Raw genomic sequence first — 26,482 nt, forward strand, 5'->3', positions numbered from 1 at the left:
CAAAATGTTCTTGATATTTGTTTTACCAAAACTAGACTATGTATTTTGGGTGATTTGAGGGTTGAAGGAGCAGGAGGAGCAGGCCTGTGATTAGTTTTGCTGTCATCTATATATACACGTTTTATGATAAAACTAAATAAAAAATTTTAAAATCCACCCACATGTAAGCATCAGCGTACATATATGTCAGTCATGCAACTACAAAATAAAATATTTAAACCTTAATATTACTCAAAAGAAAAATTCAAGATATTATCTCTAAACTGCAGAGGCTTAATGGCACTTTAAAGGGAAAACAAACATTCATGTTTTTGAAAAACGAAAAGGCCCAGATATACTGTTTGCAAGAAGTACATTTTACAGCTGACCAAGAACAAACACTAAAGCAACAGTGTGGCTATAAGGAGTGCTATATCTCTCCCTTTAAAAGTAACCCACGAGGAACAGCCATCTTATTTAATAATAATTTTGAATTCAAAGTTGTTGGTCCCATTACAGACCAAGAAGAATGCAATTATGTGGCACTATGTGTCCTCATAAATCAAAAGATATATACACTCATAAATATATATGGACCAAACACTGATAAACCAGACTTCATATAAAACATCAAAAACATAGTGAAGGATTTTGAGGGAGAACAAATCATAAAGTGTGATGACTGGAATATAGATACTGATCCAGATAAAAGACACATGTCGCTGTAAACAAGTAAATAATTCAAACACATGACACAAGTTGTTAGAGACAATAGATGATTTAGATCTTAAACACCCATGGTGAAAGACCAACCGATCAGTTGAAAGATTTACATGGCGACAACCTACACCGTTCAAACAAGCCCGGCTGGACTGTTTTCTAGTTTCGCATAACATTCTGTATTCAGTTACTGATACTTACATACTTCCAAGTATACATTCTGACCATTCCTGGGGACAACCAGAATCCAGAAATTTTCTTAATAAATCTATTTCAAAACTTGAAAACAGTGATGGAATTGTATTGAATACACAAGATGATATTATCAGAGAAGCTAAAAAGTGAAGACTGCACACAAATCGATTTAGAAAAACTTTTTCACAGAGATATCAATTCCAATACTATTTATTTATTTATTTATTTATTTATTTATTTTTGATTAGGTCTGCAAAATTACCTTATAAGTGCATTAAACTAAGCGCTTGATAATGGTTCCTTTTCAATAACACAAAGGCAAGGACAGATAGCATGTATTCCAAAATATAATAAATCTAAATTGTATCTGAAGAATTGGCGTCCAATCTCCCTTCTTTCTACTTCATACAGCAATCTGCAGCAATATCAGACAGAATAAAGCACGTATAACCTTTGATAGTACATGAGGACCGAAGGGGATTTGTAGGTGGTAGGTATAATGGTGAAGTAAAGAGGATGGTCTATGATGTAATGGACCATACAGAAATACAGAAATCTACCACAAAACAGACTTATTGCTTCTTGTCGACTTCGAGAAAGCCTTTGGCTCGGTGGAAAGAAAATTCATGCAAAATGTTCTAGATTTTGTCAACTTTGGATCTGATTTTAAAAATTGGTAAACATACATTTTGCAGATACTGAATCATGTGTTTTAGTAAATGGACATGCAAATCCATTTTTCAAAGTTTCAAGAGGTTGTCGCCATGGCGATCCAATATCACCATATACATTTATACTGTGTGCAGAGATACTAGCAAATATGAATAGAAGCAATGGAAATATCCATGGTATGCAAATGGGAAAAATACTATCTCACCCAATTTTCAGATGATACAATGAATACTGTATCTCCTTTTGCAAGATTTTCTGAACTAAAGGTTCTTGCTGAAAAAACTCAACTGATCTGGATTGAGTCAAAAACGTAACAACGTATAAGCTCTTTAAAGAGTGGAAAATGGACTGGTCACAGATTAAGTTTCGATTACGTGGTATAGAATTTGATGTTGACTTAGATAGTGTGACAGGAATGAATTATAACTAAAGTTATAACATTGAGAAAGAAATGGTTATGTGAGCGAAATAACGCTAGCATCGTTGGGGAGAAATGCTGTAACTACTTCTTCCCAAACTTGACCATTTGTCTAGTAGTACCACCAGCCCCTCTAACAAAACAGTGGACGATTTTCAAAAGAAATGCTACCAATTCATTTGTAAAGGTAACATTGATAAAATCCAAAGAATTATTAATCTACAGCAATGTTGTCGGGACAAAGCTGGTCCCAGAATATATCATAGATTTAAATGTACTTTATTTAGCAGATTCCTTTTATATTACGCAGGACATTATTCCCCACATTCATAACAGGTTCTGGGAGGAGGTACTCTCCTCATGGAAATATACTTGTACAGCTGTGACAAGGGTGAAAACAGAAGTGGTAAAGAAATCATGTCAGAATCCACTTGATATAACAATACTATAAGAATTGGGAGCAAACCTCATCAGCAATGGCATAAAAAAGGGTGTGACATACTTTAGAGATATGATTGATGATGGAAAAATATACGACTATGGAAACTTTGTAAAAAGATATAATATCAAAACATACTTTCTGACTCATGAGGGAGTCAAGAAATCAGTGTCATCCTTTTCACCCTTCCAACCATCCAACACCGACCCTTGTGTTGACCACAGTTCTAGACATATTCTGCCTTATAACATGTCAACAACAAGCAATAAACAAGGCTGTTTATCGTTCTATATTAGTTTATTTTACCCAACGTTTACAAAGTCTAAAACAGTGTTGAAATGGGAAGGCCATTAACAAGAGGAATGTACTGATACAGAGTGGAAGAATATTAATCTTATTGCAAACCGATGTACATAAAGTAGTGAACTGAGATGGTTTCAGATGGACAAGTTAAATCCCCAGCATGTTCTTTATGTAATGAGTCACTTGAAACCATTGTACATGTTCTATATTGCTGTTAAAATGCCAAAATCATGTGGAGAAACCTGTCAGAATGGCTTGCCAAAATATACTGAAAGAAACATCGAATTGAATTAAGGGAATGTATTGTTTGGAGTTAAGGGTATGCATAATGTACCTATTCTTATAACACAATCTATGCTTCACAGATTTACTATTATTAAAATGAAACCACAATTCAAAGCTTTACAACAAGACTTATGTAGATACTGCCATGCGACACAATTTACTGCATTCTCAAACTGGAAACAAGCAAGCATATATGCCGTTCCGGTGTCTCTCCACCTGCTTTTCAGTAACCCTGTGCAATACCTTAATATGGCATTTAATTGATCACAATCTTGTAAACATTTACAAAGCCTAGGGTAGGTCGTCTCTCTCTATGTTTTTCTCTACACACAGGTTGAGTCTATGTATGCTTTTCAGTGCATTTAAACGAGCAACAATCCTGTGTACATCTATATGCAACATGTATGATACTGTAGCAGGGTGTGGTGTATAATGTCCAGCCACTGGGCTGCTAGTCACAACAAGCACAGTTCTAGATGAGTGATGAAATTTATTGCAGTGTCAAAGTTGGGAGGAAGGCTGAAAAGAGAGAACCTCCCTCCTGTAAGAGTTCACGCAGAATGCATCATTTAAGCCAAATAATTTTAAAACTGGTGAAGCACATGGTTGAAGACCATGTGCTCAGTCAGAGTTACAATAGCTGGCAGATATTTAGGTAATGAATGAAATAATATTGTAATTAAATATGTTTTTTTTACAATTATGAAGCAGTGAGATACCTTTTACTAAATAATGTTTGTTTGCAGAACAAAGTATACAGAGATAAGAATACTTAAATCTTCCTCACCTGAAAAGAGAGAACCTCCCTCCTGTAAGAGTTCATGCAGAATGCATGAGGAGGGCAGGTGAGGAAGGAAGTTAGACAAGAGGACAAAAAGGCCAATCAAAAGACAGGTAGCATCTGACAGGTGTCAAAGGAAGTCAGATGATAGAAAGTTATGTCAGGTGGTGAAAGTTTCTAAAAGGGGGGAAGTCCAGGTGAAGCTGGAGACATAAGAGGCTGCCAAGGGTATTGAAGATTGTAGATGTTAGTGGCTGACATTCAACTGTAGACAAGGACAACATAAAACAGAATGAAATGATGACAATGACAATATGTATGACAATATATATACATAATTTATGGATATGATGAAACTGTGGGGGGGATTATGAGAGGATGGTATTTCTGTGATTACAACTAGTGGTTATATCCACCACCCTGCCACAATACGTATATGTATTATTGTTATAAAATGGATGGAAATGTAACCAAAAAGTGAAAATATTTTTTTTTAAAAATCAAACATTGATGATGTCGGGTGTTCACGAAACAAACACACGCAAGTTCAAGTCAAATGTTTCACCTGAACACTGGACACCTAATATCATAAGTCACAATAAGGAATTTCAAAAGTCAAAAAGAAGATCTTACTCAACCATGCAATAATACATAATCGCTTAAGTCGTCTACGTTACGTCATGCGAACAGGAAGTACATAGAGCGGTACTGGTCAATGTGTCTTTATTCAACTCCAGCAGCGCTCAATGAAAAGCAAGACCAAGCCACAGCAACGTTATCCACAGTCCTGCTGTCTAGCATGGCCCGTCTTATTAGATTACGCTACAGTAAATGTGATCTCAGCAGCTAGATAACAGACATTAATAAGAGCTAGAGACGATAACGTCAAATTATTTTTCCCGGAGAAATGACATTTGATCGTGATGAAGTGATGTTGTACAACCCAGATGGGTACGGTATACATAACTATGTGACATTATCGATTGTTCGAGGTATTTTTAGCCCAATGAACGGAAGCATATCGCGACATGTTATGTGTCACCACTTGACGTGGCGCTTCCCTCGTGCTGTACAAACCGGCGGATACCAACAACATTGTAATGGATCATTCATAACTGGAACTCATGAAGATCCGGGATAGGATCGATCTTCAGTAACCCATGCTTGTCCTAAGAGGCGACTAACGGTATCGGGTGGTCAGGCTGGCTGATTTGGTTGACACGTCATCGTATCCCAAATGCGTAGATCGATGCTCATGCTGTTGTTCACTGGATTGATCACTGTTTTTTACAGACCGCCTCCATATAACTGGAATACTGCAGAGTGCGACGTAATACTAAACTCACTCACTCACTCACAACTAGATCGGCATCATATTTCTGAGATGGGTAATGGTAGAAAAGGGCGATGTAGACATAAGTTTCAATCTTCTGAACATATTTTCATAAGGCTGGGCGTCGTGTGAAGGATTCCCCTGGCAGCCACCCTCAGACGGCCAAGATTGGAGTGAGCTTCAACACCAAGGAAGGGATGTTCGCGAGTGGCAGTATATCGTGTTCACAGACGGAGCAAGATGTTCTCTCCTGTTTACTGATAGCAGAATACATTGCTGGCTGGATACCAGGGCAATTCTAGACCACGATCTGTGTGCAGACGGGTGTCATGTCTGATTTATCACATATCACAGGCAAACTGATCTTTTTCATTGTGAATGGGCTTTTGATTACCCAGTGATATTGTGACGGAATATAGAGTCCTGTCGTTTTTCCATTCTCTAGATTTACGGGAAGATATTTTGAATTGCAAAATGACAATGCCAGATCATATCGACAAGGGGTCGTCACCCGTAATCTCAAACCAACATAGGCACACCTACTGACACCAGACCGCCTAGCGAAGTTCCCTGACATTTCAAGATATTGGGACGAGCAATAGCACAAGAGGCCATTAGCAAGTTAATCAGCAGAATGCCATTAAGGTGAATGTATCAGATATTGACCTGGCGTCCGATATTGATTTTACAGACATTTATGGAGATCACACCTTTCTTCACTATCATATCACAAGTTCCCTGACGTTGTTAGACGGACACCTGACTCTCGTACACCTTCCATTATACACTTCTAGTGGAAGAACGCACACCAGAGCAGTCGTCCAATACAAGTGTTATCTTCCCCAATTAACTGCCACAGAAAGCAAAGATCCCAGGAACATGCCAGTTCAATTCAGTCATCTTTCTTCATTTTTGTTTCAAAGTGTTTATACAATTTCCATACCATGTTCACTATAAACATTTCAGTATAATAGAGATGGCATTTGATGAATGACAGTGTATCCCTAAAGAATGGCAAGATTAAACCTTATTCAGCAGTTTTATTCAGCATCTATATTCTATTTCACAATGTAAGGTAATTTGTAGAAACGATGACGGCAGCTCCGGTCGGAAAGTCCAGCGCCGGGTGCATCGGGCCGGCAGTTTCAAATATTTGCAGGCCTTTGTGGCCTTCAGTAAACTATCTGACATTTCTTTTCAACTGGAATCTTTCCCATATTTGCTTCTTTATTAGCTTTCAGGAAGCATCCATAATCCATCATGTCCCGATAACTTACTGTTTAACTCCTTGATATTTCAGTGCTTTACGTATGGGAATGACAAATAAATAAAATCATCTCTGTGTCTTAGGCTTCGCTAACTGATTTAGTAGCATAACAAAATGGGAAGGCAGGTACATTCAGGGCCTGTAGATTTTAAAGCCTGCAGGTGCCAGCAGGCCCAGATGGCCAAATGACAAATTAAGAGTCTAGTTGTAATGACCCCTGTTTTCAACGTGCTGGAAATGCCAGTTGACCTACCCTTGTACTCCGTAACGAGTCAAGACCACTAGTGCTCTATACATTGAAGACACTGGTCCTACAGGAAGACCCTGAGCACATTTCAGTGTCTACATTATTGATGTTGCAATCTTTCGTTCAAGCCCACATAGACTAATAAGTCATTAGAGATTCAACTTCCCTGCAGTGCAACCTGACTGGCCATTCCTGTGGCATATTTTCACACAGTTCAAAGCAATATTTTTTTTCTTTAAAGGCAAATTAGTCGTTCAAAAGAGGCACTCAGCAGAACCTAGTTCTCTTCCGTGACATCACCACGAGACTCCGGAAAACCGTGAGAACGTCCACCTGACAGACGAAGCAACAAGACAGTTAAAAGAAACCTTAATTCTCTGTAAATAGGCATACGCTCTCTTTCAAATTTCCCTTAAGATCCTCAAAATAATCTAACTCCGGCGGCCCCCCAATTAGTGATTCCAGCCTGGTAGCGACTTGACCAACACAAAGACACTATCACTTCCTTCCAAATGGCTGAAGTAGGGTGGTGAGAGGCTAATTGCCCGTTTGTCGGTGTGAGTCACTGGCCTGCTCTCGCCGCTTGTATGGCGAGTAGTTATACTAATCCCTAACGCGTGAATCACTAGGATTACGTGCATGTGCTGCTGAATCAATACTCGTGATATCTCCCGCTCTCTAATCCCAGGTCCTTCAGTTTCAGCAGGTAATGCTGACGAGCTTAATCATGTAAATATTTCATCGGTTCCGGAAACGCTTTCTGATCCAGAGTGGCTGATTGCTTGATTTGGTTTATGAATGCTGGTGCGCCATGTGTGCCTGCTGGCTTGAGATGAAACGAAGCTTTAGTAGGTGTTACTCTCACAGGAGTTGGTTCCTCATGGAAGCAGGTTGCCAACATGTTTGATTAACGAGAATAATAATACTGATATCACGTCTGTGGATTGTTGTAATGATTTAATTCAATAATGATGTGTGTGGGCATTTGTCCCTCTGTGGACATCGTGTGGACATAATGACACCACTTGCAGCTGGAATGCTTTTAGCTGTTCATGTTGAGGGATTGCACTGACTTCAAACAAACCTCGAGTTGTACTGTATCCTCGTCATTTCATATAATGATCGACTCTCAGCTCTCTTGGCCATGATATTCTGATGTGGGTGTGGGCGTGGGTGTGGGTGTGGGTGTAGGTATGGGTGTAGGTGAAGGTGTGGGTGTGGGTGAGGGCGTGGGTATGGGTGAAGGTGTGGGTGAAGATGTTGATGAGGGTGTGGGTCTGGGTGAGGGTGAAGGCATGGGTGAAGGAGTGGGTCTGGGCGAGAGTGTGGGTCTGGGTGTAGGTCCAGCTGTGGGTGATGGTGTGGGTGTGGGTGATGGTGTGGGTGTGGGTGTGGGTGTGGGTGTGGGTGTGGGTGTGGGTGTGGGTGTGGGTGTGGGTGTGGTTGAAATTCTGAGTCACTCTCTGTGTCTCTTCGAGTGGTTAATGGGAGAATTTATGTTAAAGGAATGTCTTTGTCAGAAACAGAATATTATAAGCTTCAAGATATGCAAAATGTTCTCAGATAGAGGAGCAAGATCGTTTCTAGGGCGTCGTACTTTCTTTCGAAATCCTGAGGCAAATCATTACTCCTCCCGTAGTTTCCAGAATACCAAGCGTTCTGTCGCCAGTTGGCAGTAATTGTGAGATAAGTGCCGCGTGTTCCCAACTTCAGTTCGACACCCTTACATTTCTTTTGAAACCGAACACGACGGCATGAGGTTTCTATTTTAAGAAGTTTATAGGCATCGAATTTACCATAACACAAAGGGTAAATAGGCACTTTAGTTATTGCGTAAATAATTACTGATGTTTCATCGGTCCAGTAAATAGTTTCAGTAGACTGATAGGCCGAATTCAGAGGTCAATGAAGATCGGTTTCAATCTCCATATGTGTTTGCTTTATGTGCACTCAATCCATTATTTTCCGCATTATATATACACGACTTATATCATGTATGCAAATATACTGTTAGAATTATTCAAACTGACATCCCCAGAGACAATGAATCGACGCTTGAATGTTTCGCTCTGAAGTATACGCAACTAAACGTCAGGCAGTCCTACCGATTTAACGTCTCAGCATTGCCGAGCATTGGCACACCACTGGCAGTATAGACATGGCTACATGGCGCCGAGCCGCGCTGGTGATACTCAACCGTTCTCAACAGAAGACGTAAGATTGTGACTTGAATTTACCAAACGGGCAGGTTTCGAGGTCACCGGTAACGTAATGTCTATAGTAGAATATATAATATTACCATGAAGCAATTATGGCTAGTGTGAGTGATTGAGTTTATTTATTTTGTTATTAAAAGAGAATAGTACAGTCTTAACTTAGTGAAAGTGAATAGTACAGTGTTGACTAAGTGACGCTGGCTTAAGTGAGTGGTACAGTATGAACTAGGTGTTGACAAAAGCAAAGACCATATAATAGATTGTTGTTTTATTGTTTCTGCTAAAAGTAAAAGGCACAGTATTAACTAGTTGACGCTGACTGTAAATGAATGGTACAGTGTTAAATAGGTGGCGCTGTCTGAAAGTGTGCGTATTTAGTGGCTCATCGAGATGTTGTCATTTGTAAACACTGACATTACACAATTCGATTGTTTTAGATTCACCAGTGTCAAGACCCGTGAGGGCAGTTCTTTCGCAAACGTTTTTTCACTAAAGAAACTAAAAGTACCAGCATAAAAAATATGAACCGCTTCACAGTCCGTACCTTCGCAGTGCTACCGTGCACTTGCTGGGAGCTGATGATCAGCAGATGAATTTTTATTGCGGTCTTCCAGATAATGAAGGAATCCGACAATGCTTAATAATCTACTTTCCATTTTTAAATCGCATTGTAGTCGGCTAAATGTAATGTTCATTGATTGAGTGGCGATTAGTGGGGAATCCGTCTCTCCCCTACAACGGTAATGAGCTGTAATTGTGATTTTTATGATCACGACATTGAGCTTTTCTCTGATTTTCAGTGTGCATTTATTGAGATAAAATAATTTGGCAAAATTAGATTCGAGATGATTGCGTGTTTTGTGAAGAGTATGGACCGCGGCACAATAACATACTGGCTCCTACGGATCTGAAATAGCCCGTGCAATTACTAATGTCCTCTTGAAACGTTTAGAATGGTAGAATTTTTGCATCTATTGAATTACAAATAACTGACCTGAATTGCTTGCATGATTCTACCAGTTCCAAGAAAACAGAATCCGGCGAAGAAACACATATTGCAAATAAGACCTATCTGATCAACACACTGAGTAGACATACGCCTTGAACATGTACTAGCTGCATGGATATCTGCGCTGTATAAACATCCTTTAATAAAATAACACACCACAAAGATTTGTTTCATAAGTGTCGCCTCATGGCGATTTTAGCTCGTACAACGGGACCAGAGCAAAGCTAAGATGAGTGAGTGAGTTTGGTTCTATACCGCTTTCAGCAACATTTCAAGGCTGAAGACACCAGAAATCGGTTTGTACATTGTACATATGTGGAGAATCGAACCCAGACCTTCGGCGTGGCGAGTAAACACCTTAACAACAACCTCATGAGCTAATGTAACGGATGAATCCATTGCATTGATCAAACTAGAATGGAAAATGTACACTATACATCCATGTATGCACTCCATCATTAAGTAAAACATGAACTAGTCTGTCATACAGACTCTGAAGCAAATATATCCAAGAAAGCCCACGCAAGTCTAGAAAATGTGGCAAGTCTAGATTTCCACAGCTTTTGAAAATGAAGAAAGTTTCAGGGGCTCAGATACACAGGGACTCATATGACTCATGGTGTTTGTCCCGCGAACCCAGCTTTGCGAAAACCAGGTCTCCATGCATGTCCCTACAGGGCGACTCCCCATGTTTCTGACCCGCCGCGGGTGTAATATCTCGGTCCTGCAGTTCTAGCCAGGCAACATATTGACAAGGTTATCTCGTACAGATTAATAATTTAACAAAGAACACTGTGTAAACAAGGGAACTCAGTTGCTGGGCTATCCTGAAGACTAAACATATCAACAGAATCTTGGGAATTAATGCAATTCGTCATCATCATCATCATCTCATCCTCATCATCCTCATCATAATCATCATCATCAACAGCAGCGGTAGAAGCATCACTGTTACCATCTCTGTCGAGCAGTTCCTAGAATGAGTGAATTTAGCATCACGATGGGGGAACACCAGAGAAGGGCTTCACATCATGGACCCATATGGGGAATCGAACCTCTACCTTCGGCTCTAACCACAAGGCTATCCACCAGTACAGTAAGGTATTCCAGTCAATATACTGTGGCAACAATTGGACCTATACAATGAAGTATTGCAGTAAAGCGACGGTGGCAGCAATTTGACTACAGTTAACAGACTGTGACAATAATTGGATCTGTATAATAGGAATTGCAGTTAATTGACTGTGGCAACAACTGGACCTGTATAGTAAGGTATTACAGTTAATAGACGGTGACAGCATTTGGAGCTGTATAGTAAGGTATTATTGTTAACAGAATGTGACAATAGTTGGACCTGTATTGTAAGGTACTGCAGTTAACAGGCAGTGGCAGCAATTGGACCTTATAGTAAGGTATTACAGTTAATAGACAGTGGCAATAGTTGGATCTGTTTAGTAATGTATTACAGTTAATAGACTGTGGCAATAGTTGGATCTGTATAGTAAGGTATTGCAGTTAACAGACTGTGGCAATAGCTGGATCTGTATAGTAAGCCATTGCAGTTAACAGACAGTGGCAACGACAATAAACTCATGGGCAAAAGAAAGTGTACACGTTTTATTTTGAAGTTTTGAACCACCGAAATTATGCCACGGCTAACAGCGCAAGAGAGAGAGGGGACCACAGGTACGAGGCAGATGGTCGCCAGCAACAGCCATATTGCAAGGGCCCTGAACTGTACACGTAGTGCCATCATCAGGCTGTTCCACCGTTACAGGCAGGCTGGCAGCACTCAAGACAGGCCACAACCAGCAATGGCTCTGGGACATGCCATCAGTCGACGAACCGTGCTAAGATGTCTTCGTGCAGCAGGTGTCAGAGCTCGACGTCCTCTGCATGGAATGATGATTAACCAAATGAGAGGAAGTGATGTGAAATGGGTTTCAACGTTGTACACAAACTGATATCACAGAGAGCGACCTTCATGCACGTATATGTGACTACTTGTGCTGGTCTGGATATGTTCCAGCTTTATAGAGCTGGGATACCATGTCGCAGTTTAACATGTTTGCCCCAGCTTCCAGGCACATATCACATTCCGAGATGGCCAGTGCTTGATTCACCTCCGAACGCCGAACTCCAGGCAAAGTATCAAGGAGCACCACGTTTTAGCGTCTTTTGATATGTAATTGAACCAACAACCACCTACCCCTTCAGTGGTCCAATTGCTGCCACGATCTATTAACTGTAATACCTTACTATAAAGGTCCAGTCATTGCCACAGTCTATTAACTGTAATACCTTACTATAGAGGTCCAGTTGTTGCCACTGTCTGTTAACTGCAATACCTTACTGTACAGGTCCAGTTGTTGTCGCTGTCTGTTAACTGGAATACCTTGCCATACAGGTCCAATTGTTGCCACAGTCTATTAACTGCAATACCTCACCACACAAGTCCAATTGTTGCCACTGTGTCACAACTGTAATACCTTACCATACAGGTCCAATTGTTGCCACTGTGTCTTAAGTGCAATACCTTACCATACAGGTTCAATTGTTGCCACTGTGTCTTAAGTGCAATACCTTACCATACAGGTCCAATTGTTGCCACAGTCTATTAACTGCAATACCTTACTATACAGGTCCAACTATTGCCACAGTCTGTTAACTACAATACCTTACCATACAGGTCCAATTGTTGCCACAGTCTATTAACTGCAATACCTTACCATACAGGTCGGAGACTGTGATTTGTTTCTGACGGTATTGCACACGTGATACTAATGCTAATTCCGGCCGTTGCGTTCGATTGAAACTGTACATTAAAATCACCCCGCATTTCTCTTCTGAATTCTCTTCAGGACGTTTATGCGATACATGTATTTGAAATTTCTCCGTAAGCTGAACAAATGTGAAAATCAATTCATATATTTTCATCCTTGTTACGTAAACTGAAGGATGTAGACACGATTTGATTCATTTGGCTGGACTTCATCTTCACGCTGACAAACAACTGTATCAAGAAATATACGTTCATCAAACCATCATATGTATGTTTAAACTACTCTGCGGTGAAATCGTTTGAAGTTTGATGACAACAAACAGACCACGATGATATCATTAGACCTGACACCATGTAAGTCGCATAGCGCGTCGTCAAACACTCACTTCGTTTACGGGATGTCAAAATGGCCGACACAACGTGGACCGTGGAGATTTCAAAAATTGCGAATGACCCTGTCGCGATTAGGAGTTAGCCATCAATGATGAAATGGCCGATCATTCAGACGTTAATTAACGATGTGCCAAATATGCGCCTTGTTCATAGACAACTGTAGAATTTTGGACACTTGTCGTGCCGATGGACTGTGCCGTCCTCTACTTTGCTCACTTGGATGGGTCGTGGCGAGGACATTTGAACAGCCATGCTGTCGTTAACATTTCCCAAAAATGTGGAAAGATCAAAGTGCCAACGTCACATTAATGTGTTGTTTGTGTCACATCAAGAACAGAAGTAAGAATGTCAAAGAACGTAAAACCGTCCAAAACATAATTCGTGTAACTAAATTTTATGTACCCTTATGGACGCATGTTACCGGTTTCTCGTATGGTTGAAAATTGTATGATTGATATATCGTGAGGACATTTCGGCTAAGAAAATGTAAAAGTCTAACCGAAGCACTAGGCCTATTGGCAGGTGGGGTAATCTAGTTATGGAAGCCTTTGCTCGTCACACGAAAGAGATGGGTTCGATTCCCAACACTGATACAATGTCTGAAGACCATTTCTTGTCCCCCTCCCTGATAACGTTGGAATATTATTAAAAGCAGCGTAAAACCATATTCGTTCACTCAATAGGCCTACATCTCAATGACTTACAAGTGGCGTTTCCTTAACAAATAGTCCATATAAATAGTATTATATTTCATGCACATATGGCTGGTTTACGTCCTTAAACAAACACCTTGAATGATAAATATGTACAACGCAAGTTAAAATAGAATCCGTTTTCAGACAGTTTCATTCAATGATAATGAAAACGAAAAGGACTGCATTTATCTCTTTTTATCTGAAAATCTGATATCTAAGTGAATTTCATTTGAAACTAAACTACTTTTGTCTTGGTCTTAGTTAGTTGTGGGAAGTTATTAAGATAAATATGTCATTATCTGCCCAAGTTATCATATTGCATTGCTTATTAAGCCCGTCTGAGACGCCTGAGGAAATATCAGAATACGGAAATGTCAATATATGTTCAGCATTTCTATCTCCTTAGTCCTTGATGTTGGTGTTTTCTAAACCTGTTGGAGAGTCTAAATTCTGAATCCTCGTGGCATCTGGAATTTGAAATTTGCTCAACTAATGTTTTTGCTTTCTTGATGAAAGATGTTGTTGATCGGATTGGCATTTGATTTGTATCAATTTTCATTTGACATTAAAAGTGGTGGAACTGATATGGTAACGCATCTTAATGTATTATGGCTTCCTTACGGATGGTTGTCTTTATCGAAGTAGCCCAGGTTTCGTTCTGGTAGTAACATTTTTACCTATGCATTCAGTCAGTCAGTAATATCATTAAACGTTTTCATTCTTATTACTATTTGCTGCCATCTATCCCTAATGTCAAATATCTACGTTCACGACAAGATGTGAAGAAGATTTCTAAAATGAATACGAGTAAACATTGCCAGACACAAGAAAGTATATACTAAAAGTATGGCTACTACGCACGAAACAAGCATGAAATCAATTGGACGGTAATGCATTTGATATCATCATATCAATACTTACCTCACGACACCCGTCACGATGGCTTCTCAGAGAACATGGGTGGGGGTAGTTTCAAACTACACAGGCGTGAGTGAAATATCTTCTATCAGTTTAATACATCACGTGGTTGTTATTTTTTCTAAAAATGCAGTTATGTATCACTGGTTCCCTCATTTCTCAGGAATTCATCTTTTATAGATTATTCATTTCATCTATGCAAGAAACGACAAAACTAAAAGAATGAATGAGTGAGGCGGGCCGTAAGCCAGTATGAACGCTATTTAATTTCTATCACAACGTGTTATCGTGATGTGAGGAGGAAGTGGGAACTGCACAAGTCGTCATCACTGTGGTGAAACGATCAGGAAGAATACAAACATCCCCCGCCTTCTTTGAATATGTACAGCTTACAAAACACAGCAATGGTAGTCACATCGTGGGGACTTTAATGCATTTGGTTTGGTGTAGTTGTAACCTTAATAAAGATGCCATTGTGCCATATATTTATCACATATGTGATGTGTGATTAATACGACATATATAGGACAATAGACGATAGATGAAAACAGAACTGAGCAATACTTCAAGGAAACAACGATGCACATCTAAATACATACAGTTGTACATTTTCCACAGTATCATTTGAGTGTGTATTGAGTATGGCAAGTAAAACAAATCAGGTTATGTATTGCATATGACTGAAGACTCACCTGTGTGTGCTGGTCAACGTTGGTCAGTACACTGGACAGCACGATATGAGAAAGGACGTCCACAGACTGAATGATGACAGAACTCAGGCGTGTGATTCCTCAGTGTCCGGCAGCTGATAAACTGTCGATGAAAGCTTCGCATGAATCACCAACCTCTGCAGCCAAGAAAGACGTACAGACGTAAAGAGTATCTCAGACACGTTTGCAGTTTTCTGTCAGTTCCAAATAATGTCCATGTAAGTTGTGATTATTTCACAAGAAATCCTAATTGTCGTCTGATTCTGGCAGACTAAACAGTCTCATAGCTAGACACACCGCCAACCCGTCTGTAAGACTTGACGAACTGTCTGGAAGCAGACGACAGTGTAGAACAGAAGACACCTTCGGAATAAGCGTTTCCGCGGTCCTCGCTGACAATATGCCAGAACGGTTGGGCTGTGGTTCTGATCGTCTGCGTCTGTTGCTGAAAGCGGCTTGATTCTTATCAGTCAGTTTCTAAAACAATAGTCCGTCAATAGCGCCATCACTTTCCTACAAAACAGTTATCAATAATTAACCAATACAGACAAGAACTATCGAGATGCATCCACGCAAACTTCATAGACTATCTCTCTAAGTGTATGGCACCACCCTTGGGGCGATGATTAATGCTGCATGTATTGTTAAGAACATTAACGCGAATGATCTCAACCCTGCCACGTAGCATCATACTGACCTATGAATTAATCAATACCCGTTAATAAGACTTTTTATCCGATGTGAAAGAGAATGTTTGCTTTGCAAACAAATTAGAAAACGATATCTTAAGAAATGTGGCACAGGACATCGATCAAGCGATAACAGTTGTTTTTTTCAACTTTCGCGTCAAGTCACGAGGAAATTCTTCGCAAACATGCTTTAACAACTCGATATTTTTCGGGGAATGTCAGTGTCAAACTTCCAAAGATATTTCCGTCTCCGAATTCCCACCAATTGCTATCTCAAGTAGTCTTTGTGCGCGTGGCCTCTCGTCAGCAGTCGTTGTCCGAGACAATCCTCTCTTAATAGGGACGGATTCATATCGGATCTGGCCAAATTTCCCCCGTGACGTATGAGATCAAAATATAGTGATGTTTGATAAAATGCTGCTTATAGGCTCAGTGTGATGTCGATGAATCTCGAATTACTATTTTCTGAAACTTTCAAGTGTAACTTTTCGGCTTTGTAACGCTCAACATGAACTACTAGTGAGTGTCTGGGGGTCTTCGTGCCCTCTTAACCGTTCTTACCTCCGAGACAGGGCAATGCTGACTCGGGGGGTAAAAGAGTTAAATTGCCAAAACGGTAATTCGATTGAACTAACAAAATATAGGTATTACGATGAAAGCTTTCTGCTTAATCATCACTACACATCCTCAATTAGCCAGTGTTTCATACAGTCGTGCAATATTGAATCATGATTTAATGCGATGGATAACTCGCTCTGCATTTCTACGTGTGTTTTAACACGATGTCTAATCCGACTAACCCACGGGAGTGTTTGAAACCTGTATCTCATTGCTTGGCTATCTGTGACGTCTGAAGATGGGTTGAAGCTCAACAGACCAGGAATAGGTCCGTAGGCTTTGGTTTAGCTCGATAAACAACATGTGAGTTTATAGCTTGTGGTGTAGCTCGCTAGACAGACATGTGAGTTTATAGCTTGTGGTGTAGCTCGCTAGACAGACAACATGTGAGTTTATAGCTTGTAGTGTAGCTCGATTGTGATTGAGTAAGGGATCGTGCTGAAAGCTGAAAGGAAATTCTCCTTTTTATCATGTTTCGAGACAAGCTATGCTTCCAAACACTTTGTTCAGCATCGTCCTTATGTGCAGCGTATGCCTAGCGTACACGTTACAGTCAGATTGTGAAATCAGTCGTTTCGTGAAATGACTACAAATTTCAGACATCTCGTGAAACAACGAACAGGATCAGCCATTTTGGGTCATAATGTGTATCAACAATCACTACACTTCAGTCATTTCATGAATTTCTATTTCATTTGTATTTGATGGACAGGGATTAGTGATTTGTGGCTTCTCTAGACACAGCAAGTGTCAAACAAACCGGTAAAAATGCATCAAAGCTAAGGTGAAGTGCAGCACTCGTTGGTACAGGAGTGTTAACTGTTAGTGATAGCAAGTGACGTTAAAATTGTGATGCATTTTGCAGATTAAGTCATTAAGTGAAATTTCATGAAATGACTGAAGGTGGTTGATTATTGTTCCACAAAGTGACACGAAATCGCTGACCCTCTTAGTCACGAAATGACTAAAGGTTTTAGTCATTTGACGAACAAAGAATTTCCTGTATTCTTTGCCATTAGCTGAAACTCTACAAAGAGGCATCTAGTGTCTCCAATATACACGATATGCGACGTCCAAACATACACCTAAAAACACGCATGCACGCACATATATATACACACACGCGTGCGCACGCACGCACACTATCACGCAATATAAAGCTGACTGATAGGGACTATTAAACGACATGAAAGTGATATTCAAAGCGACGCTTGTCTCAACTGGACGGTGGTATAATCTTCATTTTCAGTCTCATTCAAGCTAATGATGATTGAAATATGATGATGGTTATTTGGCATGTTTCATGATATCATACTAGCCCCCAGCTAATATGATTTTTAAATTCTAAAGTTTCTGAATCATATGGTGTCCCACAGTACAGTGATATAGCTGACTCAGCTTTAACAGGTAATCAGCAAAACGTACAAAAAATATAGTAAATATCTCATTGACGTTTAATCATAATTTGTTTGAAATGCTCCATCAACCCAAATCTCATCATTCTTAGAATATAATTTACCTTTGTTCTTTCCGCCAAGCATACTAACATTTCTGTAATTGAAAATAATCAAAATCGGATAGATTATAAGGGTTATTAGCCTTTCAACGTCTTCAACCAATCTAAAATTCATTTTCTGTCGATTTCTGGTTTCATTTACAAAAACAAGTACTTTAAACCGTATTGCTTTTATTTCGACCTTCGAAACTTTTCAGGTTTCTTTTCAAAATACACTTAAACCAAGGACAAAACATGGACGGCTGACTGACTTCAAGAGACCTCAGTTCGGAGACAGTCGTAAATCCCTGTCTTAATACAGACAAACGATCGTTAATGTAGTGCTAAAATGATTTTAACTCAAAATACTTTAACGCAGACAAACATTCGTCATTGTGGAGCTAACATCCCAGTACCTTAACACAGACAAACAGTCGTTGGTGTTGCGCTAAAATGATTGTAACTCCCAATACCTTAGCACAGAAAAACACACATCATTGTGGCGCGAAAGAAATCGTAACTCCCAATACCTTAACACAGAAAAGAAAACACTCGTCATTGTGGCGCTAGAATGATCGTAATTCACATACCTTAATACAGACAAACAATCGTTACTGTAGTGCTAAAACGATTGTGATTCCCAATACCTTAACACAGACACACAGTCGTTATTGTGGCGCTAAAACAATCGTAACTTCGACTGCTTTAACACAGAACACTCGTTATTGTGGCGCTAAAACAATCGTATCTCCCAATACTTTAACACAGAAAAACACTCGTCATTGTCGCTCTAAAATAACCGTATCTCCCAATACCTTAACACGACAAAACATTGTGGCGCAATAGTAACTTCCAGTGCCTCAACACAGAAGAACACTCGTTATTGTGGCGCTAAAATGATCCCAATACTTTAACACAGGAAAACACTCCCCATTGTGGCGCTAGACGATCGTAACCCCCAACACCTTAATACAGACAAACGATCGTTAATGTAGTGCCAAGACGATTCATATTCCCAATACCTTAACACAGACAAACTCTCGTCACTGTGGCTCTAAAACTATCGTAACTCCAGGTGCCTTAACACAGACGAACACTCTGAAATGATCGTAACTCCTGATACCTTAACACAGACAAACACTGTCTGTGTAAAGGTAGAGGCGCTGAAACACAGCGTTAGGTGTAAGTCCGTAACTAATTATGACAAACATACAAAAAACAATGTTCATCTATTCCTCACTATAGTGTCTATACAATGACCATATCAATATGTTTATCAGTTCTGAATATAACTCACCTGTGAGCTGATGTATTTCTAGCCGGCATATGAAATAAGAGAACTATTATCTCTATACTGGGAAAGTAGTCGTGTTTTTTGTTGTTGAAAAGCAATTGCTCATCGTAGCTGAAACATATGCTGAGATGAATTCATACAGCTGATATGAAAAATTGCACGTCAGTGTCCTATTTTACATGAATCCAATTTCACAGTTACAGGCAGCTAATATACATCTTTGCTACTTTCTGTAATAGGCACATCGGTTTTTCCCCAAGCGCCGTCATGAACAATGAAGAGGGTCGAAAAATGTAATTAAAGGTCAATAAAATCGTCTCTTGGTAATAAGTTTAGATAAAATTGCATGGAATGCTATTTTTTCATCGCGTTGTGTTAAGATCGCTTGTTCACATTGTTTGTCTGTGAATGAATTGAGTTCAAAGCTGTTTCGAACATGTAACCTGCAGCTAATGTGAAATCTGCTGCTGCCATGTATAACTTGTCTTGGGTAATGTGTAACCTGTCAGCTGTAACGTGTAACCTGGCAGCTGTAATACTTAACCCCTTAGCTGTGAAGTGTAACCTGGAAGCTATGATGCTTCATTCCTCAGCTGTAAAGTGTAACCTGGAATCTGTGATGTTTCAACCCTCAGATGTAAAGAGTAACATGGCAGCTATGATGCTTCACTCATCAGCTGTAAAGAGTAACCAGGTAGCTGTGATGTTTCACTCCTCAGATGTAAAGTGTAACATGGCAGCTGTAAAGTGTAACACGGCAGCTGTGGTGTTTCACCCCTCAGCTGCGAAGTGTAACCAGGCAGCTGTGATGCTTCACTCCTCAGCTGTAAAGAGTAACCAGATAGCTGTGATGTTTCATTCCTCAGATGTAAAGTGTAACATGGCAGGTGTAAAGTGTAAACTGGCAGCTGTGGTGTTTCACCCCTCAGCTGTGAAGTGTAACATGGCAGCTGTGATGTTTCACCCCACAGCTGTGAAGTGTAACCTGGGAGCTGTGATGCTTCACTCATCAGATGTAAAGTGTAACCAGGCAGCTGTGATGTTTCACTTCTTAGCTGTAAAGTATAATATGGCAGCTGTGGTGTTTCACCCCTCAGATGTCAAGTATAACCTGGCAGCCGTGATGTTTCACTCCTCTGCTGTAAAGTGTAACACGGCAGCTGCGGTGCGGATGGACACACAAAGTGATACAGGGTCATTCTTTGGTGAGTTCATTATGCATGGTACTGATTAACGAAAAATCTTTACCAGATGTCGAAACGCCCAAAGAAGGCAACTTTGATTTTTCGATTTGAAATTCCCAACACCTCAACACATGAAAGAACCGCAAAATAATCGGAGGATACCCGACAAAATGTTTTGTTGGAAGCTTGAAAACCAAAAAAAAAAAAACATAGAAAATATACAGAAAGGCAAAGGAACGTCGTGATATTGGAAATCACATTTAAACATCAATAGAGTATTTGAACCTATTTTGTTTCAATATACACCGAAAGATAAGTCTAAGGAAAATATAAATCGTGGTCGTGTAGCCTGTTTTGCCCAATAAAGTATTGTTTGAGATTCAAGTCAAAACACTGATTACAGAACATTCTCGTTTCCTGTTTCCTGGGTTCCTTTTTGTGCAACTTAGTGCGATAACCATTCCAGAATTTTTGACTATGTCATTTAACTGGATGCATGAATATTAATCAATACGATTTCATAAGTCTCAGCACTTGTATATCACAACAGCACGCTCCTTCTAATCCTAACAAACACGTAGTGCAGCGTACCCTGTCGTATAGTGAGCTCTGACAAATGGAATCATGGAGCTCTCAAAATGAGGCCCTGCCGCTAGGAAAGTTTGGCGGTCTGGTACGGAGCTGATATTACATCATCATGCGTTACAGAACCACACTGAAACATCATGCGTGCAAAAAACACACAACAGGTTTAACCAGTGAGCCAGATACATTGTGAATCATTTTACGACCTCATCACATAGTTTATCAAGAGTAACTGTTATTTGTTGAGTCTATTTTCACTTTTACTCGAGAAAGTTCGAATCGGCTGAAAAGTAGGTCATTGTCTGAATAGGTTAATGAGACTTATGTTTCAGTATGAAGGTTAGAAATGTTTTTGTCTGTGGAAAGGGATGTGTTCGCACAAACACAACATTGAAATCGAGAGGCAATTGCATCATGCATGCCTTCAGGCATAAATGGTAATCGTTCACTTCCTTGAGAGAACTGTTCTTCTTTGTTAACTGTTACAACTCCCTCGAAGCTCTCTTAGCTCTAAGGCAGTGCCATACATTAAAATTAACTTGCGACTATCTTAGGGCGGAGAGAGCTGGGAAAATTTAGGCCCTGTTACTTGACTGCTGGCTGTAACTTGTGTTGCGCAGTTCGAATCCATATAGGGCTTTACGTGGTGTAGGTGGCCAGTACATTCTATAATTCTTGAATGTTTGCCTGAAAATATCACCATCGCCGTCAAATGTGCTTGAATCGAAGATCAACGTCACGTTGCCAGGTAACAGACAAAAACACACCTATAGTTTACCATTTGCATATATACGTATCGGAGAACAACCACAGCATGTGTCTGATATGATTCGTTTAGATAGTGGATAGATAAATATGCCATAAGATTGCGACATAGCACAGATTGCCGTTAGCATTGATATTTCATTTCTAGTTTTACAAGGACACAATACACAGCAAATGTTAACTTGCTCATCTGACATTTTTCAGTCATTGTAGACAAGAAACTGATAGACTTCCAACCAAAGCTGAAAACAAGGCACATAAAATAAACTAAATTCGTCAATAGCCCACTGTGAATTCGGTGCTAGTGATGTACTCAGGAGAGGTATGATGTATCAGTGTCGTACTCTGGGTGTCTGTGTCTTTGGTTGTGTCTTAACTAAACTAACACCAAGGCTCTGAAATGAGTGAGTGGGTTTAGTTGGATGATTACGTTTTCTGGTTCATCGATGTGGATGTGTTCAACCAGATAGCTTGAAGATATTGTCAGTCGAACAGTTAACAAACCGTACTACAGGGACGTGGAAGTCGGCAGCACAGTATATCCTGTGCACCTTCATCTTCCTTCTGCTATGAAAGAGACTGACAGTATATCCTGTGCACCTTCATCTTCCTTCTGCTATGAAAGAGACTGACAGTATATCCTGTGCACCTTCATCTTCCCTCTGCTATGAAAGAGACTGACAGTATATCCTGTGCACCTTCATCTTCCTTCTGCTATGAAAGAGACTGACAGTATATCCTGTGCACCTTCATCTTCCTTCTGCTATGAAAGAGACTGACAGTATATCCTGTGCACCTTCATCTTCCTTCTGCTATGAAAGAGACTGACAGTATATCCTGTGCACCTTCATCTTCCCTCTGCTATGAAAGAGACTGACAGTATATCCTGTGCACCTTCATCTTCCTTCTGCTATGAAAGAGACTGACAGTATATCCTGTGCACCTTCATCTTCCTTCTGCTATGAAAGAGACTGACAGTATATCCTGTGCACCTTCATCTTCCATTGTGCAGCCAACCAAAAACATGTCAAGAAGATATCACGAAAACATGGACCAAAGGACTAGTCAAAGGATTAGCATGATTCCCCACAATATCCGGCCCATTTCATGATGGTTTCAACAACATTAAGAAGGGTTGCTGAACTGCGCCATCTGTAAAACACTTCAAGACAACACCGAACCTCACTCTTGTCGAAAAGAAAACCTCCAAGAGTTCGAGGAACAGCCAAACGTTTGCCTTAATCCACACCGGAAGAAGCATTGTCGGTCGACAAGACGACATGACCACCTGTCAAAAGTTTAAGAAACATTCCAGCAGAATACCAGACCGCAAACTCATGTCAACTTGAAACACATCAAGACACCTTTAAGCAGTACTACAATCATTCCGTTTTACATTCGCGTACAACCTCCCCATTACCTTACTAGCATGAAGATCGATGAAAACCCGATCAAAGCCAGATTTGTCTGTCACTGAGACTCTGTCTTCTTCTGGACTGCTTCATAACTCACTAAAATACTTTCACATCTCTCGAAAAAGATGTAGGCTATAGCGTAGACTCCGCACACCTTTGTTAAAAGCCCCTAGCATTTCGCTGAACCTGACCAGATCTTCGACAGTTGTCACTTTACCAACGACCTTCCAATAAACCCACTGAAATCCTCAAGCTGTGATCTCCTCATCAACGTCACCACTTTAAATCCCCCACTTCGAACCTAGATCAATCACACGACATCGACCAATTCAACAAAATAATCGAACTCTGCATCACCTCAAAATACACCACATGGGAAGATTACGTCCGAGGGATATATTCTCGGAAATCTACGCGACTCATTTTGAAGAATCCCTCACCCCCAGGGAGGTTTATCGTGGAGACATTAAACAACCAACACCCTCCCTCCAGACGTCGATCCAGAGACAAGACCCACACCACCGTCTTGGGGACTAGGATACGTATACCCTACATCTCCGAACCACCATATCCACTGGCTCCTCATTCCCTAGAACCATCCTCAAAGCTAATGGCAACAATTATCTGATTAATTGTGACAGTGGAGATTAGTGTTAATTTTACATTGGTGAAAACTATGGCCCCGTAAATGTCTGCATCCAACAACATCTAAGACTTGATGTTTACCTGCTCTGTTGTTGTAAATGCTGACCTGCTCGGCTGCTGTAAATATTTACCTATTTGTTTTGCTGTTGTAATATTTACCTGTTCTTCTGCTATTAATGTTTATCTGCTCTGTTGTTGTTAATGTTGCCCTGCACGGCTGCTGTTAATATTTACCTGTTTTGATGCTGTAATATTTACCTGTTCTGCTGCTGTTAATGTTTATCTGCTCTGTTGTTGTTAATGTTGCCCTGCACGGCTGCTGTTAATATTTACCTGTTTTGATGCTGTAATATTTACCTGTTCTGCTGCTGTTAATGTTTATCTGCTCTGTTGTTGTTAATGCTGTCCTGCTCCCCTGCTGTTAATATTTATCTGCTCTGTTAATGTTGTCCTGCTCCCCTGCTGTTAATATTTATCTGCTCTGTTAATGTTGTCCTGCTCCCCTGCTGTTAATATTTATCTGCTCTGTTAATGTTGTCCTGCTCCCCTGCTGTTAATATTTATCTGCTCTGTTAATGCTGTCCTGCTCCCCTGCTGTTAATATTTATCTGCTCTGTTAATGTTGTCCTGCTCCCCTGCTGTTAATGTTTATCTGATCTGTTAATGTTGACCTGCTCTGCTGTTAAGGTCTATCTGTTCTACTGTTGTTAATGTTTATCCCCCTCTGTAGTTGTTAATGTTCACCTGTTCTGTTGTTAATGTTTACCTGATCTGCTGTTGTTACTGTTTACCTGCTCTGTTGTTTTTAATGTTTATTTGATCTTTCTTGTAGACTTTAATCAGATGGTCATAAACACACATCAGTTGGTAGAAATCAGGTTTGATAAGACTATACTTCGAAACGTCACAGGAATAAACCAGAACGTGTGGCTCATAAACTGGTTTCTTTCCTTAGTAACTCACCGAGTCCTTGAATGCTAAGCAAACATCATCATAGTCGTGCTAACGGAGATTTCCTGGTAACGAATAGGAAATGCAGGAGTGCAACAAAGACAAATGGTATTTACAATGGGGACAATTTCATTTCAATTCACATACATTTGTGCGAGGAACTAAAACTGGATATATAACGTGATATATCTGAGTAGGCTTTAATTCAACTACATGACATAAAACCAAGAATTAATCTTGTTACACGACTGATAGAATTCGATATCACGGCCATCAGTACGACGTCTTGACTGACTTACAGCAAGCTCTGTCAAGGCCCTCCCATCAGTGCTTCGTAAATCTTTCTGTTGCCATGGAGACATAAGTAACAGTAAAGTTCACCATCAAATTGAATGTCATAGGGATCAGTTAAATGTTTGAGGATTAAATTTACTCGAAATTATTATGACTTCTGTGTGATAAAGACAGAGAAGAAACCTGAAGAAATATACAGATTGGTTGCTCTGTGGAGGAAAAGACATATAACAATTGATGGACATATAACATATAACAATTGATGGACATATAACATATAACAATTGATGGACATATAACATGTTAATAACAATTACTGAGCAACATATTTTATGTGTGGGATTACACTCAGTAAAGTACAGATTCTTGAACTTGTGTTGGGTTGACAAGGCTTGTCAATCAGATGAGCACTCACAGTCTGCAGTCTAAACTAGCAGTTGCCGACTTCCATTTTTAGTGGATGGCGGGGTTAGGCGAGTGACTGTGTGCTAACTCTGAGCAGGGAGACTACAGTGTGTGGATTTAATTCCCGGATGGGACTGAACCCAACAGAAGTACCACTGCTTGACGCTTGACTCATGGGCGGATCCCGCCTTTTGCAAAAAGAAAGGGGGGCGCGCGCGTGCGTGTGTGTGTGTGTGTTGCACTGTCAGTTTTTATCATCTTCAGTGTGGGGGGGGGGGGGGGGTGGGGTGGGGGGGGTGTTGATTGAGAACCCCACCCCTACTCTGGATCCGCCAATGTGTATTAGATGAGCAGAAAACGCGTTTGTGACAAGTAGGCAGGGGACAGGGAATGTAGACGAATACACTTGCTTCCTACAGTTACATGAGATAGATCGGCAATTAAGCGCGCGCAGTACACGCTGACCATGGCGTGAACTCAATGCCGCTTCTGTTTAACAATCACGTGTCCAGTAGTATGTTATAACAATCAAAACACGATGCGCACTAAGAAATTGAACTTTCCAATATTTCGACGACAACCTTGTTTCAAATGGAATGTTATGGGGGGCGTTGCCATAGATGCAAACTGGGGTCATTTGTCGGGTCGTGGCTTATCTAATACTTGTCAAGCAATACAATCTGTACTTTACTGAAAAGGTGTAATCCCAAACATAACATATGTTACGTTAAATACTGGCACTGTGTATTCAAACTTACTGTGATCAAAACTTCAACAATT

The 26,482-nt window shown here is 40.2% G+C and overlaps 2 protein-coding genes across 2 annotated transcripts in view; one reads left to right on the forward strand and one right to left on the reverse strand.

The window, feature by feature from the left end:
* Positions 1-15,794, reverse strand: part of LOC137284546 (uncharacterized) — a 44,035-nt gene extending 28,241 nt beyond the window's left edge. Inside the window, exon 1 of the mRNA XM_067816389.1 lies at positions 15,345-15,794. The gene's annotated coding sequence lies outside the window, so the exon portion shown is untranslated. The remainder of the gene's footprint in view (positions 1-15,344) is intronic.
* Positions 15,795-20,107: 4,313 nt separating this feature from the next.
* Positions 20,108-20,692, forward strand: LOC137283991 (uncharacterized). The gene has a single exon (XM_067815657.1). It carries the CDS (start codon positions 20,108-20,110, stop codon positions 20,690-20,692), a length of 585 nt encoding a protein of 194 aa, XP_067671758.1.
* The last annotated feature ends 5,790 nt before the right edge of the window (positions 20,693-26,482 follow it).

Source organism: Haliotis asinina, chromosome 5 (genome assembly GCF_037392515.1).
Source record: "Haliotis asinina isolate JCU_RB_2024 chromosome 5, JCU_Hal_asi_v2, whole genome shotgun sequence".
NCBI classification, from domain to species: domain Eukaryota; kingdom Metazoa; phylum Mollusca; class Gastropoda; order Lepetellida; family Haliotidae; genus Haliotis; species Haliotis asinina.